The sequence below is a fragment of the Colletotrichum gloeosporioides genome (genome assembly GCF_011800055.1).
Source record: "Colletotrichum gloeosporioides strain Lc1 chromosome Unknown consensus_7, whole genome shotgun sequence".
NCBI classification, from domain to species: domain Eukaryota; kingdom Fungi; phylum Ascomycota; class Sordariomycetes; order Glomerellales; family Glomerellaceae; genus Colletotrichum; species Colletotrichum gloeosporioides.
The window spans coordinates 1271334-1286828 of NW_025544652.1; the positions used below are offsets into that span (position 1 = coordinate 1271334).

General features: G+C 54.1%; 5 protein-coding genes across 5 annotated transcripts; 3 read left to right on the plus strand and 2 right to left on the minus strand.

Annotated features, from left to right (window-relative positions):
* Nucleotides 1-1168: 1168 nt before the first annotated feature.
* Nucleotides 1169-4566, plus strand: GCG54_00001763 (Mediator of RNA polymerase II transcription subunit 5; the record flags this gene model as incomplete). Its single annotated transcript, XM_045401867.1, has 6 exons — nucleotides 1169-1829; nucleotides 1883-2142; nucleotides 2200-2262; nucleotides 2316-2828; nucleotides 2883-3420; nucleotides 3473-4566. The coding sequence occupies 6 exons, from the start codon at nucleotides 1169-1171 to the stop codon at nucleotides 4564-4566; spliced, it is 3129 nt and encodes a 1042-aa protein (XP_045270596.1).
* Nucleotides 4567-4768: 202 nt separating this feature from the next.
* GCG54_00001764 (uncharacterized protein) lies at nucleotides 4769-5797 on the minus strand (the record flags this gene model as incomplete). The annotated part of the gene is made up of 2 exons (XM_045401868.1): nucleotides 4769-5581; nucleotides 5639-5797. The coding sequence occupies 2 exons, from the start codon at nucleotides 5795-5797 to the stop codon at nucleotides 4769-4771; spliced, it is 972 nt and encodes a 323-aa protein (XP_045270597.1).
* A 756-nt stretch (nucleotides 5798-6553) lies between these two features.
* Nucleotides 6554-8319, minus strand: GCG54_00001765 (uncharacterized protein; the record flags this gene model as incomplete). The annotated part of the gene is made up of 5 exons (XM_045401869.1): nucleotides 6554-7016; nucleotides 7072-7167; nucleotides 7219-7724; nucleotides 7788-8257; nucleotides 8301-8319. The coding sequence occupies 5 exons, from the start codon at nucleotides 8317-8319 to the stop codon at nucleotides 6554-6556; spliced, it is 1554 nt and encodes a 517-aa protein (XP_045270598.1).
* Nucleotides 8320-8713: 394 nt separating this feature from the next.
* On the plus strand, nucleotides 8714-9145 carry GCG54_00001766 (uncharacterized protein; the record flags this gene model as incomplete). The annotated part of the gene is made up of 2 exons (XM_045401870.1): nucleotides 8714-9004; nucleotides 9065-9145. 2 exons carry the CDS (start codon nucleotides 8714-8716, stop codon nucleotides 9143-9145), a joined length of 372 nt encoding a protein of 123 aa, XP_045270599.1.
* An 866-nt stretch (nucleotides 9146-10011) lies between these two features.
* On the plus strand, nucleotides 10012-13586 carry GCG54_00001767 (Fumarylacetoacetase; the record flags this gene model as incomplete). Its single annotated transcript, XM_045401871.1, has 7 exons — nucleotides 10012-10489; nucleotides 10545-11799; nucleotides 11858-11918; nucleotides 12225-12395; nucleotides 12446-12758; nucleotides 12983-13063; nucleotides 13129-13586. 7 exons carry the CDS (start codon nucleotides 10012-10014, stop codon nucleotides 13584-13586), a joined length of 2817 nt encoding a protein of 938 aa, XP_045270600.1.
* Nucleotides 13587-15495: the final 1909 nt, after the last annotated feature.

A 15495-nucleotide genomic window follows, 5' to 3' on the forward strand; every position in this document is an offset into this window, starting at 1 on the left:
TTGCTGCTTCAGCAACTTGCCATTGGATTCGACCCAAATCAGCACCCCACACCCCCCAGCCCCCAGCACTATCTGTCACTCACCCACACCCCTTTCTGCCAGCGGCGCATTACATTTGTTGCTGGACTGGCAGTCAAACACCTTTTCCCCCACCTACACACAACACACCTGCAATCGGCGTTCTCTAATATGGCTTGATGGAAATGATTGGAAGACGTTCCCAGTTGAGAGATGACAGGCCCTTTGGTAGCTTCAAAGCTCCAGCCTGAGAGAGAGAGGAAGAAGGCGAGAGGAGGAGAGAAGAACGCGGATATGGGCCGAAGGACGAGGCCCAGCAGACATGGGTGACAGACCTGATAGCTTAAAGCTCCAGGCCGGAGTCTGACTGGCCCACAGCGCCACATGTGGCCATTGAGGCGGACTTGTACACCACGCGGGACTTGGCCACGACGCCAGCGGCGACGACCGCGGATGGACGGCGGTACAAGAGACGGGTTGAATGGTGCCAGTGCATCTCAACTCGGGACGAGGAGTTTGGGCTGCACGACTTGCTGCCGGGGCCAAGTGGCATCTGGCTCATAGCGTTCGTAGCAAGCAATCCGCACAGCGGAATCAATGTCAATTCAACCGACAGTGAAAGCAGTACTGTGCACATTACATGCGTTCCTAGTGACCCCTCTGGTGATGCAAAGTGACTGGTGATTTTGACAGGGAAATCTTCCTAGGCGGTGCATAGTAAATAGGTTCACAACTTGGCGCGAAACGGCGATAGATGCATCCTGAAATGCGACGAACATATGATGGTTGTCATTGCTGAACTATGCATAAACCCACCTGGAGGAATGTGCTGCGATTTGAGGTGCAGGGGTGGGCTTGCTGACGCCCCGCCACTGAAGCGCCGTCCTCATTGAACCCAACCTCGGGATCCCGCAAAAAGGTGCACGGCTACCACTCCTACTGCCTACGCATCACAGGTACACCAACATTGGCCATCCCCAGGTACATGTTTGCGCTCAGCCCTGCCTCATCGCTGAAACCGCTTCTAATTCTTCTACCACCCACGACAGGCCTCAACGCGAGCTCCGTAGCATGCGTATTCGCGCATTCGAGGCGACGCCAACCAGCAGCACTTGATGCGCCCGGCACCTAGCGACAGTCGAGTTGCACGATGGACGGTCGCGTAATCCGAGGCGTCCAGCGCGCCGCGCTGAGGCAGTGGAACGAGTTCATTGCCAAGAGTCTTGCAACTCGTCTGGATCCCGACAAATTCGAATCATATGTCCCTTTCCTTCAGGCGAAACACCCGCTTCCTCCCTCCGTCGTTGCCGATCTGTTCCTGCGGCCCCAGCCTCACAACCATGAGAGCCTCGATCCTCGAGTCCCACGCTTCCTCCAAGTACTGTCTGACCTCAACTACATCGACACGCCATCTATATTAGAGGCTCTATATAAGTACTCTACTTCGCGTGCGCACTCTAGAGAAGCTGCGCAGGCTTCGAATGGCGGCAATCCTGCATCTCAGACCCTGCGATGGGCGAGCTCGTACTCGGCAGAGGAAGTTATGTTCTATAGACTTACGAAATCTGTAGCTCAAGGTACAGCGATAACGAATACAGAGACTGGCCTTGCAATTGCCAAGATTATGGCCAGTTGGATTGCTCTGTTCACCGACGCCGCCACAGCCTTCACGGTCGACGTCATGGGCCAGCTGCAAAACAGTCAGGCGAGGGAAGAAATGGAGTCGGCGCGAGCTGCCTTTGTAGCCTTGCTCCTTGGAGTATGCGAAAATCACACAGTAATGAAGGCTTTTGGAAGCCCCGAGGCAAAAAGTAAGCATAGCCGGAATCTCTGCCCCTTAGGAATTCGATTGACTAGTATGAAGACACCAGGAAGGCCCTATCCGAGAGTCTAGCCAACTTCGTGCCTACGATCATGCAGAACGCCGGGCCTATAGCAACTCGTCTGGATATGTTTCGTACAAGCACGCTAGCAGCGTTTGAGCCTGATGATGAACAAAAGAACACATCAAATGTCGAGATAGAAGACCTCTTTGATTCCTCTGTAGCACTTGAAAACTTCGTCATTTCCGAACTGCCAATCGTCAACTCGAGAGCGGGCCTATATATATATCTGAATGCTGCGGTTAGTACATGGTCGTTGTGAACAGTGTGAAGATGCTGACAATGATCTTTGTTGTAGCTAGTTGGACGACCACTGATCGACGACATGTCCATCTTCAACTATCTGAACAACAGATATCAGGTAATGCAAAATGGCACTATATCATGCGCAAATGCTAACGCTGCGATTCTTAGGGAGACGTACAAACAACCACTATTGACCTCATATTAGCCTCGTTCGACGTGTTGGCCAATGCTGTTTCTCGAAATGAAGGCAACTCAGCCGCTCCACTCCTCCGTTCATTTCTCATGAACAAGCTACCTCTTCTTATTGAGAACTTGAGCAAACATATGTACCCTCCTCTGACAGCGGAGTTTTGCATCACAGAAGCGCTGGGTCGCGTAGATACAAATACCTTTCCCACACTTTCATCTATGTTTGATGAGTCCAGGAGCAACAACCCTTTCACCGACTCCGTCCGAGAAGAGTTCTGCTGGGCGTGCTGTCTCCATGGTCTAGTGCGAGAGAGCAGTATTGAGGGCCTTCTGGGGGAGACACCTTATCAAAATCTTCCAGCAGGTGGAAGGTACGTGAAGGACAACCTGGTTGCAGAGTGCCTCGCGGATCCTGAGCGCATGCAGGCCCTCATTGGAGAGCTCGATGGGAAAGATGGAAACGCTGGCGCAGTCTGCCAGGCATTGACTGAGGTATGTTTTTTGCTAGTCAGCGTGGATTGTATCACGTCTTTCTGATACCCGCAGGTTCTGGGACAACTTTGCAGAAATAAGGAGACAATGTCTCTCAAGCTCCTTTGCAGTCAACTGGCCCAAAGACCACTGTCTCTGGACGTCATGCTGCTTTTTGAGAAACCGGCCACAATTCTTCATCCACTCTGCGATCTTCTAGAAAACTGGAAGTATGATGAGGATCAAGGCGAGTATCAGCCCGTATACGAGGAGTTTGGGTCCATTCTTCTTCTGGTCATGGCCTTTGCATATCGCTATAACTTATCTGTATCTGATCTTGGGATCGTGTCTCCTGACTCCTTCGTCTCGAAACTGCTCGGCCAAGGCCATCAGAGCCAAGTGTTTGATGAACTATCAGAACAGCAAAAGGGTCATCTCGACGGCTGGATTCATGGGCTTTTCGACTCGGAAGCTGGTGGGCTAGGAGACGAGCTCATGTCGTCGTGCCCACCGCAAGACTTTTACCTCCTTGTTTCAACCCTTTTCCAAAACATTGTACTTGCCTTCAGCACTGGTCATCTGTCTGAGGAAAGCTTGAGAGGAGGAGTCGAATGTAAGATTGACTCTGGCTGGTCCCCTTATGCTGTGGCTAACTGAACTTTCAGATCTCGTCGACACATTTCTTCTCCCATCTCTGGTTGTAGCCATCACGTACCTCTCCAATTCTCTGCTTATTGAGCGGCCCGAATGCCAGAAGGCCATCGTCAGAGTGTTGAAGTCTGTCCTCGAGCCAACTTCGATTTCAAAGGAGGCATCGGACATGCTGTCCTCTGTCATGAACATCGTCGCAAAGCCTTTGGAGCATTCGTTGAGGACATATCAGCGATCAGACCCCAAAAGTCAAGAAATTGAGCCGCTTTTAAGGGCAATTAAAGACAGCATCCCAATGTCCCGAAGGACAGGGGCGGCGGACCACGTCGAACTAGAAGCTTGGTCAGGTGTCCAACAACACCAGCACAACCATCAAAACGTAGGCTTTGCAAACACACTTCGACAAACTTTGCAAAGTCTCGTGCAATGGAGCATACATCCGGCCATTGATAGGCCGCCTCCCACGTATACCCACCGTCAAATACTCGTAGCTCTCAACATTCTCGGCGCGAAGCGACTGCTACAACTCATTTATGAAGACATTAGACAACATAGCGAAGCTGGGAGTGGCAGTATCGTTTATGACGTGGCTGCGAACCTGGTTTGCGCCCCTGATGCGAACGACAGCCCTTGGGCAAACGCCCTCAACTTCATGGATAACTCGGGAAACATGCGGGCGCCTATCCAGAAGAAGCTGACGATGCGGGAAGTTCTGAAATCGGATGCCGAGAACTGCAAAAGACTGCAGAAGATAGACATGAATCTGACCGAGATCGTGGTGAGACTACATCGCAAGGTGGAGTCCCAGATGGTCGTCGCCCAGGCCGCAGCCATTCAAGCAGATACCATGCTGCAAAACGATCTTGGCCTGGGCTTAGATGGAGGCACAGGCTCTCTCGACGATGCCATGGCAGCTGCAACTGCGAATGTTGTTACCGGAGATGGCATGTCCGTAGATAACGTCAGCCTCGACTTGGGTATGGCTGGCGAAATGGGCTTGGGTGGGCCTTCCAACGCTGGGGGTGGTCTTGACCTTGGGGATAATGACCTCTTCAGTGGTCTCGATACTGGCGATGACTTTCAGTGGGACAATATGGATCTCTCGTAATGGAACACGACGATTCAGTATCGGCTGCGACGGTGTCCTTACTGGTTTGCGTCGTGTGTGGTTTACATGGACGCATAGGCGCAAAAGGACCGGAAGGGAGGGGGAAACGGAGCTGTACATTAGGGCCTTTTTACTAAGGATAGAAAGATAGATAGCATGCTACATCAAATCTGATACCAAGAAATCGCACTCTGCCTGTCCTTCACTTTGCGTCAACCCAGCTTCCAATTGTGAACTGCGAGTTGCACATGTTGGTGAGTTCCCAGTCTTCGGCGCCCATCTCGGCTTTCATGTTGGCGTCCCCCCGGCCGCCGCACAATCCCCCCACGAACATGGTGGCCATGAAATGGTCGTCCGTCGCGTGGGCTTCGCGGAACTTGGGATGTTTCATTAAACTCGTCACCTTGCGCCTCAGCATAGGTCCGCCGCATGGCTTTTTGCCACGGATGGCACAACCATAGACCGCCTGGTCCGCAGGCACGTCCTCCTCGTAGGCTGGGCAAAAGGTGTCGATGACTTCCTGGCGGAAATCAAGCGCCCACGGCTCCGGCGGGGTGGGCTGGGCGAAGTTGTCGCGGAAACGGAGCATTGGGCCCCAGACGTTGCGGTAAAGGTTGTGAACAGAGCCTCCCGACCCGATGAACAACGTCTTGTGCTTGGCCTCCCGCAGAGGACGAAGCGCAGCGCCGACGGCGACGTGGAAGTGAGGGTCATAGAAGTCGTTCATGGAGATGAGGGTTGTGGGTGGACAGGCTTTTGGAAACATGCGAATCAGGACGAGGTAAGTGTCGTGGATCCAGTCGAAGGTCGGGTCAGTTTTGGAAGGGATGCCTGCAGCCTCCAGGTGGGCTTGGATCGTGGGAATGTAATCCAGGTCGGGGTTGAGCTTGTAGGGGTGGTATTTTTGAGGGTTCACGTAGGCTACAGGTGATTTTCCGGGCTTGGGATGCGCGGAGATGAGCACCTCTCCGGGAGCATTCGTTGCCCAGTGTGCGCCCTGTCCGTTGTGAGTTGGCTGATCGTAAAGAAGCGTGGGATGGTGAAACCAGCAACGACGAAGCTGTGTGCTTACCATCATCACGATATGCTCTATGCCCTGAGCGAGAGCTTCATCGCCACACTTCTTCCAATACGTGGCCGAGTTGCTCTCCTCGCCTAGCATCATTGTCGAGCCATGAGAAAAGAGGTGAACTGGGGTCATGGGACCCTCTTCATTGCTGCCAACGGCCATGGTTGAGAGGCGTCGTCCTTCTTGCAGAATGTCGCTGTGGTAGCTGTACTTAGGATATACACGAACGAAGCTAACCTCGATCTTTGGAGCACTTGAAATGTTCAACTGGAGTTTGTCATACAAAAATTGATGGATGGCTCGATGGCGAAGGCTTCTGGGAAGGTTATCTCACGTCGTGGCCGTTGATGTAAGTGGCATTGGCTGTTCTCGATAGCTATGCCGATAGTCATTGCCACATCTCAGCCAAGGACGGCCCCATCGGCGGACGGAATGCTCACTCGAGACGCTATATCAGGTCGTCCGGCGGAATTGAGAGGCCCGACATGGCGGCAATTACTGCTTCGCCATGCCCATGGAAGGCAGGAGCGTGAATGGTCTGGGGTTCGCCTGGGGAAATATGGGGCCGGCGGGGCCGGTGCGGGAAACTGGGGTCTTTCCTCCACTTCCCGAGCCGAGATCGAGCCGTTAGGCCAGCCTGCCCCCTCAACAACCCGAGTGCCGAATCGCCGCAACTACCATGGAATACGACCTGAAAACGCCTGATTCGTGTGGCTTCATTTCAGCATGTGTTGATTACTTAGTCAGCGGTCAGCAAACTTCCCCGGGGCATTTTGCGAAGGCCTCGTATCTTGGAACCATTTGTGATCTGCCTGAAGCACTGTTGAAGTTGCCAAATTGTGATGAATGCAGTAAGAAGTGGGTTGCATTTGCAGACTAATATACAGGCGCACAAACCTAATTGTGAAATTGAGGAAATTAAGACCGGAGCTTCAATGCGTAGTCAAACACTCGACGTCCACCGATCCATGTTCCATACGCCAGACTGGGCAGCACAATGCTCATGATCAGACTGGCACCAACTACGAATCCTTGCTCGAAGAATCCCAACCTGCTGTTTCCAGGCTGGTTCGTGGGCTTCAGGGGGGCAGTCGCCAAAGCTCGCAGGCTTTGTGTCGTGATGCCGCCGGCGCCAGAGAGGAGCTGGTCGACCTTTGCCAGTGCGCCGGAAGGCTGCTCAACGAACTGTGGCCGGGACACGGAAAACATTTCCTTGCTGTAACGAAACTCGAAGGCCGCATCGTGCGAGGTGGATGCCGCAGGCCCAAGGAGAAGGCTGGAGGGAATCTGGTTGATAAAAGAAATGTGCGAGGGAAGGTGTTGTGAGAGGTACTTTGCTGCGTCGGGACTGGCGAAGAAGTAGCCCGCCAAGAGAGGCTTTCTGTGAACAGGAGTGAGACAACGTTTAGTTGATGGAATGGCATGTATTGACTTACTCAAACTCATAAGTGTATATGGAGTCCACGAGGCCAGATGAAGTCGCAATCGGCAAGAAACGCCCACTAACCTTGGCATTCAAGAGAGAAGTGTTCCTACAGTCGTTAACAACCTGTCCCTACCACTGAGCACCCGGAGAAACTCACTTGTCCTTGATGTCAACCAACTTGAAGTCCTTCGATCCAAAGCTGGAAACCAGCCGCTTCTCCTCAGCCTCCTGTACGGCCGTCCTGGTCTCGTCGCTTTTGTTGTCACTTGCGCGTCGAACGGTCGTCTCCCGCGCGAAGGCAAGGGAAGCGTGCTTTGAGCATGCTTCGAAGAACTCCTTCTTCACGTACTCATTGACTAGAACGAGATCTGGCGCATACGGTGACTGTCCCCCAAAGCCGAAACGTGCGGCTGTGATGGCCCCTGCTGCGGCTTCAATGTCGGCGGTACGGTCGACGATGGCAATGGCACGGGCAGTGTTGGAGGAGACAAAGTGATTGACATGGCTTGCGCTGGGTGCAGCGCCTGTTTGATCCACAAGGATTGCTGAGTCGAGAAGCGATTGATCAGTAATTTTCTTTGTAATGCAGAAAGCATTCTGATTCAGAGCTCGAGGGAGAACGCTGCGGAGAATTGAGTCGAGCTGCAGCAGAGTATCTTCGAGCTGTTCGCTCTGGTCAGCTTCGTTCAAAACCATGAGATGACCGTGGTTCGGAATCCTACAAACCTCAAGCGCAACCACAGAGCCTGCAGCTATAGCCGCAGCAAGAGGGCTCAGAATAGAGAACAGCCGAGTGTAAGTTGTTGGCCTAATGATAACCAGCCCAGCACCGGTTCGTCTAGTGGTGTTGTCCTTGCCATGAGCCACCAGGTACTCAGTATCGAGCTCTTTCCCAAAGTCAAGAGACTCATAGAAGTGGCGAACGGCCTCCATTGATAGAAAATGCTCAACCTCGACTTCCGTCTTTGACGCGCCCGTGTCCTTTTCTTCGGCGGCGCACAGCGCTGCGGACTCTTTGCGTAATTCCTCGTGAAGACTGAAGAGGTTGTCTTGGCGGAACCGGATGCCCTCCGCGCGACCATCAACAAGGGTCACGAGCAGCTTCTCGATGGCAGGTTCCATAGCGGCGGTCGGTTGGTCTCCAATGAGCAGGGCAAAGAGGTATGAATAGGAGGGTAAGTGAGATGGACGCGAATCTGATCTGCCCTGGGTGAAGTTGAAGCTATTCTATCTAGTTACCCCGAGGGAGCTGTAACATATTCCGACAGTGACACCCTTCGATGACCCGATAGCTCGAACGACTTGGCGGGACCTCAACCTGGACGTCCGGGGATTAGAGGGGCGGAAAGTGGAGGACAGGGGTGCTGGTCGATCACAGTCGAGCTTACCAGGATAGGGCAGACGCAGTTCACTTCTCCCCGCATTTCCGACGCAGGACTGGTTCAAACGGGGAGCGGGTTCGCGGAGATGGACGACGGGTCGACGGTCGGCATATTGAAGCGGCCTGCTCCCCCCTTGTGAATCCTTTTCCAGAAAGGCGCAGGCCAAACTCCAGAATTGAGACCAGAACTGAGATTGAAGTCGTTCGCAACACAACTCATCCTTTGCAAAACCCAACCCACAGACAAGAACGTTCAGCCACGCGCATCAGTATGTCGGCCACCACAACAGACAACCCGATCACAACCACAGTCCGCCAGGACTACCTCCATGACTACAGCATCCGACTCACTGGAGGCGTCGAGGAAGCGTACGCGAGGCCGTCCAGAGATGCGCCTTTGCCAGCGGTTGAGAACCCTCCCGATTGGTATGACCAGCATCGCCAAGTGCCTCCGTACAGACCCATCAACCGAGAGCTGGATGTTGCAGACCGACCTTGGGGATCCAACAGGATTGAGAACGGCTTCGTTTTTGTGATGTTGAACGGATGTTGGATTCAAGGGGTAAGAATGCGCCATGGCTGGGCAAACCATGCCGGCTGGTTGCTGACGTGCGTCTGACAGGTTACCAACTGGCTTTGGAGAAGCACGGGGGGCAAGGTAAACCAGACATATTGGAGGGCCAAGGTTGGCGGCGAAATCTGACTGCTAGCAGCCGTGGATTTGGAGACGGAGGGAGACATCACGGCATTGCGATTGCAACTGTACACTATCGGATTGGGAATTCCGCGACACCACACAAGGCACGAATAGCTTCATTTATTTTGACCGAAGGTGGTTGAGAATCGCCATATGAGAGGGAGTGCATGTGTGTGCGTGAGAGGTGGCAACATTGACAACGTTGACGTTGATTGGCGAAACCACCGTAAAACTCGCCAGCATGTCGGAAGCCACTATCGGCTCGGCAATAGAAATACAGTACACTAAGTTTTCACTCGCAGCGTACCTACCTATGTAGGTGACTCGGCTCGCTTGAGTTGATACAAGAGAAGAAAGAAAAGGGAAGGATGCATCGGCATTGACCCCTGCCCCTCGCGGTGGAGCTCCGAGGTTCGCCGGAGCACGTCCGTCACACTTGCTTCACAAGAAGGGAGCTCAAACCTCGTCGTCTCCCAACCAACCAAAACCAGCCACAGCGGCAGTCCGTCATACACGAAACAGCGCGAGCACGGCAGTACGTGCTATGCCTCGCTAGGTAGGTACGCTCAGCTGCCTACCTACCTTACTTGCCAAGGTACCAACCGTAAGTCGAGGTCCAGTTGGTTGGGGTCAGCCCCTCCCCCACCCTTCCGCCGCGCCGACGGAACGCCATGAGGGGCCCGTTGTCATCACCTCCGCTGTCCACCCCATCGTCAAGAGCTCCTGCCGTGAAGAACGTGATTGCGATTCCGAAATCTCCCAGTCTCTCGCAATAAAACTCAACCAGGACCCTTTTGAAACAAACGCAGCCGATTCTGAGTGACACCATTATCACCATCTTCGTCACCTCACCACCAATCTATTTGATCGCCATGTCTGTCAAGACTCCGCCCATTAAGGACCTCCTCGAGGTCACGGAGGACAAGGAGAATGGCCTCACTTTTATGAAGAACGTTTCCATTCCCCTGAAGGACTCACCACTTCCAATCAGAGCCAATGTTTACCTCCCGCTCACGTCGGGAAAGACCGGTCGCTATCCGGTGCTGGTAACCTACGGTCCCTATGGCAAGGACATTCCGTACGCCAAGTTCTACCCTAAATCGTTCAGTGAGGTGAACCCCGAGCAAAAGTCCAAGTACTCAGCCTGGGAGACTCCGGACCCTGTCTACTGGACCAGTCAGGGCTATGCCATCATCAGAGCCGACGAGCGCGGCTTGGGTCAGAGCCCTGGTTTCCTAGATACCATGAGCCGCGGCACGAGCGAGTGTTTCTTCGATGTTGTTGAATGGGCCGCTGAGCAACCTTGGTCTAATGGAAAAGTTGGCCTATTGGGTATATCCTACTATGCCGGTATGTGTGTCCTGTCTAGACGCCTATCATCGCCGGTTGCTTATACATGTCACAGGCTCTCAGTGGCGAGTTGCGGCTCGTCGCCCCAAAGGTCTCGCAGCTATCATCCCGTGGGAGGGTATGTCTGACTACTACCGTGACCGTTGTCGACACGGTGGCATTTACTCCAATAAGTTCATCGGCGTGTGGTGGAATCGACAGGTCCTTGTGAACCAGTATGGCCGCAAAGACAGGTCGAAGCTGGACTTTCCTCCCGACGGACCCGGAGCCAGGGGTCAGGAGGACACCATCGAGGGCGATTTGCCTGACGACGTCCTGGTCGCCAACCGTCAGGACCAAACCAAAGATAACGAGGCCAATCGTTTTCGCGACGACGACTATTACGCCAGCAAGGAGTATAAGCTGGAAGACATTGAAGTTCCCGTGTTAAGCGTTGCCAACTGGGGTGGCATTCTCCTTCATTTGAGAGGCAACGTCCAGGGATATCTTGGAGCCGGCTCCAAGCTCAAGTACCTCCGCTTCATCACTGGGCGGCATGATCTACCCTTCTACTACCCCGAGGAGGTTGAACTCCAGAAGAGCTTCCTCGACGCTTTTCTGAAGGGTGATGACCGCGTGGGCTGGAGTGTTCCTGGCAAGGTGTCTCCTGTAACGCTCACACTGCGCAAGGGCAACATCGGCTTCAACGATGCCCAGAGGGAGAAGGCTTACGAAAGGAGAGAGGAGAGTGCCTGGCCCATTCCACGTACGGAGTACACGAAGTTTTTCCTGACCTCGGACCTGGGATTGACAGCAGCTGGTCCCAGTTCGGAGTCAAAGACGGTGTCGTATAAGGCTCTTGGGTCCTTGGAGAACCAGCAATTCGTATCCTTTGCCACTGCGTCCTTTGAGCAGGAAACCGAAATCACAGGTCACGTAGTGGCCCACCTCAACGTCTCTGTAACGCCCGATAACACCGGACACGACACTGATATTGACCTATTCGTAACTCTGCGCCACATCGACCCGACAGGCCAGGAAGTGTTCTACACAGGAACAGCCGGAGACCCTGTGCCACTTGTGAAGGGCTGGCTTCGTGTAAGCAACCGCAAGGTGCATGACGAGAACCCTAGGCACAAGTCTTGGCTGCCTCACAGAGAGTATCTCTCAACAGACGTCCAGCCTGTCAAGGCCGGCGAGATTTACGCGGTAGATGTCGAGCTCTGGCCCACGAACGTAGTTGTCGACAAGGGCGGCAAAATCGTATTTGAAGTTGCGAGTGGCGACACACAAGGCAGTGGCATTTTCCAGCACTCCTCCGATGTCGACAGGTGAGCCCCTCTTCCCCGCACATCGTTTTCAACACCATGACTAACTTCCAATCCCTAGGCCTGCCATCAAGTTTGCAGGACTCAACAACATTCATTTCGGGCAGGGCCTGGAGAATTATGTGACGTTGCCCGTAATCCCGTCCAAATGAAAACTCGGAGACGAATTTGGGACATCTGATGCATCAGAGGGCGTGTATGCCGCGAAGTTTGCCGACCTGCTCTTTGAACCAGATGCTAGGTTCGGGAAATTAAACCGAGCCAGTGAATCCGGGGCCGGCGGGGGCGGGGGAGGAAGGGGAGGGGGGGGTGCTGATGTTGGACCAGGCTAAGAAGCTTGTTGCTGTGAGACGTAAAAGACAAGCAGCCGCTGTCATAGTAAGATCTTGTCGCCGGTACTCCTTTCATCATTGAATTTAAACGCTCAGCACGTGAAGATGAGCTTCTCTCAGCATTTCTCCCTCGCCAACATTCCCTACGGCATTGCCAGCACTGCCGAACATCCAAAAGGCGTAGCCACGAGGATTGGCAATTTGGTTGTATTTCTTGCGGATTTGGGCCTCGATGCTTCCAAGCAGGTCCAAGCCGCGCTGTCCCAGGTATATGCCACAGCTTTCGAAAGGGGAACGTGAAATTGACCATGAACTAGCCAACTCTCAATGCTCTAGCCGCCATAGGGAAGGACGAACTCCGTCTGCTCAGAAAGAGCATTCGAAACACCTTGTCCGATCAGTCGGTGGTTTCAAAACGCGGCGTCCCGATTGAACATGTTCATCTGCACTTGCCGGTGCAGATTGGCGGTTTCACCGACTTCTCTTGCTCCAAGGAACACTTGTTGAATGCATCAGCGGCCGTTATGGGACAGGCGTCGATGCCGCCCGCAGCACCGTATCTTCCGATCGGGTACAGCGGTCGGCCGTCCAGCATCGTGGTCTCGGGAACGAAAATCACTCGCCCTTACGGTCAGTATCGCGATGGAGACAGTATTGGGTTTGGACCATGCAGAGCTCTTGACTACGAGCTGGAGGTAGCTTGCATCATTGGAAAGGCGACGGAACTTGGCGACCGGGTTGCGATTTCTGATGCCGACGAGCATGTCTTCGGCCTTGTTCTGTTGAATGACTGGAGTGGCAAGTAGAGCATCGTTGTGAAGGAAGGAGAAAGCCGCGTCGCTGACAGCAAGCAGCTCGTGACATCCAAGGGTTCGAGATGAATCCTCTCGGCCCAATGAATGGAAAGTCTTTTGGAACTTCAATCAGCCCTTGGGGTAAGTCTTACGTTCGCACGCCAAGTTGTTCCTGATTGCAGTACTGACAATGCACTTGGTTTTAGTGATAACGCTTGAAGCCCTCGAGCCTTTTGCGACACGGCCGCCCACGAAGGACGTACCAGCGCAGTCTTACCTGCTCGACCACAAAGAGAAGTCAAGCTATAACATTGCCCTGAAAGCCGAGGTGTTGGCGGACGGGCAGACCACGACGGTATGCACGGCGCAGCTCAGCTGGATGTATTGGACGTTTCGAGATCTTGTAGCGCAGCAGACAATCAACGGTTGCAACCTCAACACGGGCGACGTTTTGGCTACGGGTACGGTGTCGGGTGCTGGCGACGACGAGCACGGCTGTCTGCTTGAGATGACCAAGGGTGGCAAGGTCAGTTGGAAGACATCTGACGGTCAAGACAGAACGTATTTGCAAGACGGCGACGGGGTGCGCATGAGCGGCTATGCTGGCGACGGCGTGGGGTTTGGTGAATGCATCGGATTCATCTCTCCCGCTCGGCCATTTTGAACCGACAGGGAAGTCGATTCGCGAGGCAAAGATTGACTGGAACGTGGAAGCCGGATGCGCAGGCGGGAGCGCCGGTCCTCGAGTCGAGGCCAGGTGCTCCGAGCCGATCCCTAGCTCCAGCTGGCCCTTCTGACGTCGGTCGAACTGGCCTCGGTTTCCGAAAATGGCAGGCCTAGGCACCTGCTCCTCCGTTGGTGCGGATGTGTGGCAGTGAAACTGCGGCAGTGGGTTTGACGCAGTGGGAGAGGAGAGCATGGGGTTCTGACCTTTGAGTAGGGTGCGTGACCGTCGGTTCTATGGGAAACAAAAACCAGCATTTCAGCCCAGCAGCTCTCGCGGCCGTTGAATTCCGTAGAAGGTTGTCGTAATACTGCGTAATCCCAAATATTTTAGGGGTCTTGCAGAACATGTGTCCTGCTGTAGCTGTGCCTTGATCCCAGAGGCGGCTAGAACTCCCGCGTGCCCAGACAAGCCCAGGTTCAGCTCACCCTCTTCCCCATGGGCCCCCTCGGCATGTTCGGGGCGGGACCGGGATCCACTTGTCCGAAGTTTATGCGCACGAATCTGATGGCACTCGTGGACCATCCCCGTCGAATTGAAAGCTATCGGCGTGTGTGAAAATCCCGGTAGAGGCCGGTTATTGGTACCTACCACGTCGGGCTTCCTCCGTGGAGTATGTACACATAGAGCAAGCTATGCCAGTGACTGCTTGTTGCGCAGGAGTCCGCGGCTTTCTACCCGTTGCGCATGTACCTGCTGATAAGATAGATGGCTTGCTTCCGGTCGTGACATATGCCGAGGCACTTAACCAGTAGTTATAAGCCGATATCGAGGCTACCTGAGGTAAGTAAGGTCAAGGTCAGGACCTGAAGGATTATTGATGGCGGGGGAGAAGAAAAGAAAACGGCGGCAAAAAGAAGAAAGAACGGCAGAGTTTGAAGCTGCAGTTCTGCACACACGCACCGTCGAGGACGGAAGCAAGACCGGCCTTGTCCGAGGCGGTCAGCCCGCTTAGAAGCGCGCGAACGCTGCAGGAAGCGGCATGTGTGTGCGCACATGTCGGCGGCGGCGTCTGTGGGTTTGCGCATGTGGCACTCCTGCCAGGCGTGCCAGGCCAGCTGGTCCACGAGTGCCTAGGTCACCACCGGCCGATGAATCCTTATCGTGCCCAATATCGTGGGTATCGCGGCACGCTAGGCTGGCATCAACTATGATCCGAAGCCTGTTCCTGACTCCCGCGTGGAGCTAGGGGGAAAAAAATTACGCCAGACGCTGGCGATTCCGAAAAACGGGCTCCTGCATCTGAGGAATTGACTCAGGCCCCGCCGTCATCCCGCTGGTTTTGTCCATTGTGTCTGTCTCTTGTCTCTGGCGCCTTCTACAGCGTGTTCTGTGTCTCTGCCCGGTGTCTCTGATTGTTCTTCAGATGTACCGGGCATACCGCTCGTGCTAGGCTCGGTACATGCCAATACTCTGAATCCGTCTAACGCGTCCTCCAAACCGAGACCGCCTGACCATTCTGTAGCTTCCATGTTTCCTTTCGGAGTCCCTGCTGCGTGCGACCAAAGAACAAAGTGACCGGCTGCAATAGGAATTTTCTCAAGTTGTGTGACCAACTTCCCCAGACGAGGCTCCCCCAAATTTTTTTCCCACTGCATCTCCCCTACCCGTTCGCTACCTACCTCCTAGACCTCAACTTGACTCCTTGCCCACTTTCCTTACCCTGACTGAGCAACCTGTCCCTCTTTGTGTCCATTGAGTTCGTAATAGAAACGACCGATCCTGGAGCGCAACCTCTCCCCAGAGGCCCACGTCGGCTCCAGTGACTGGTAGAGGCCAAATCTTATCGCGCCGCACCACCCTACCTCACCTTGCGCGATAACATCTGCTCAACCCACAACCCACACCC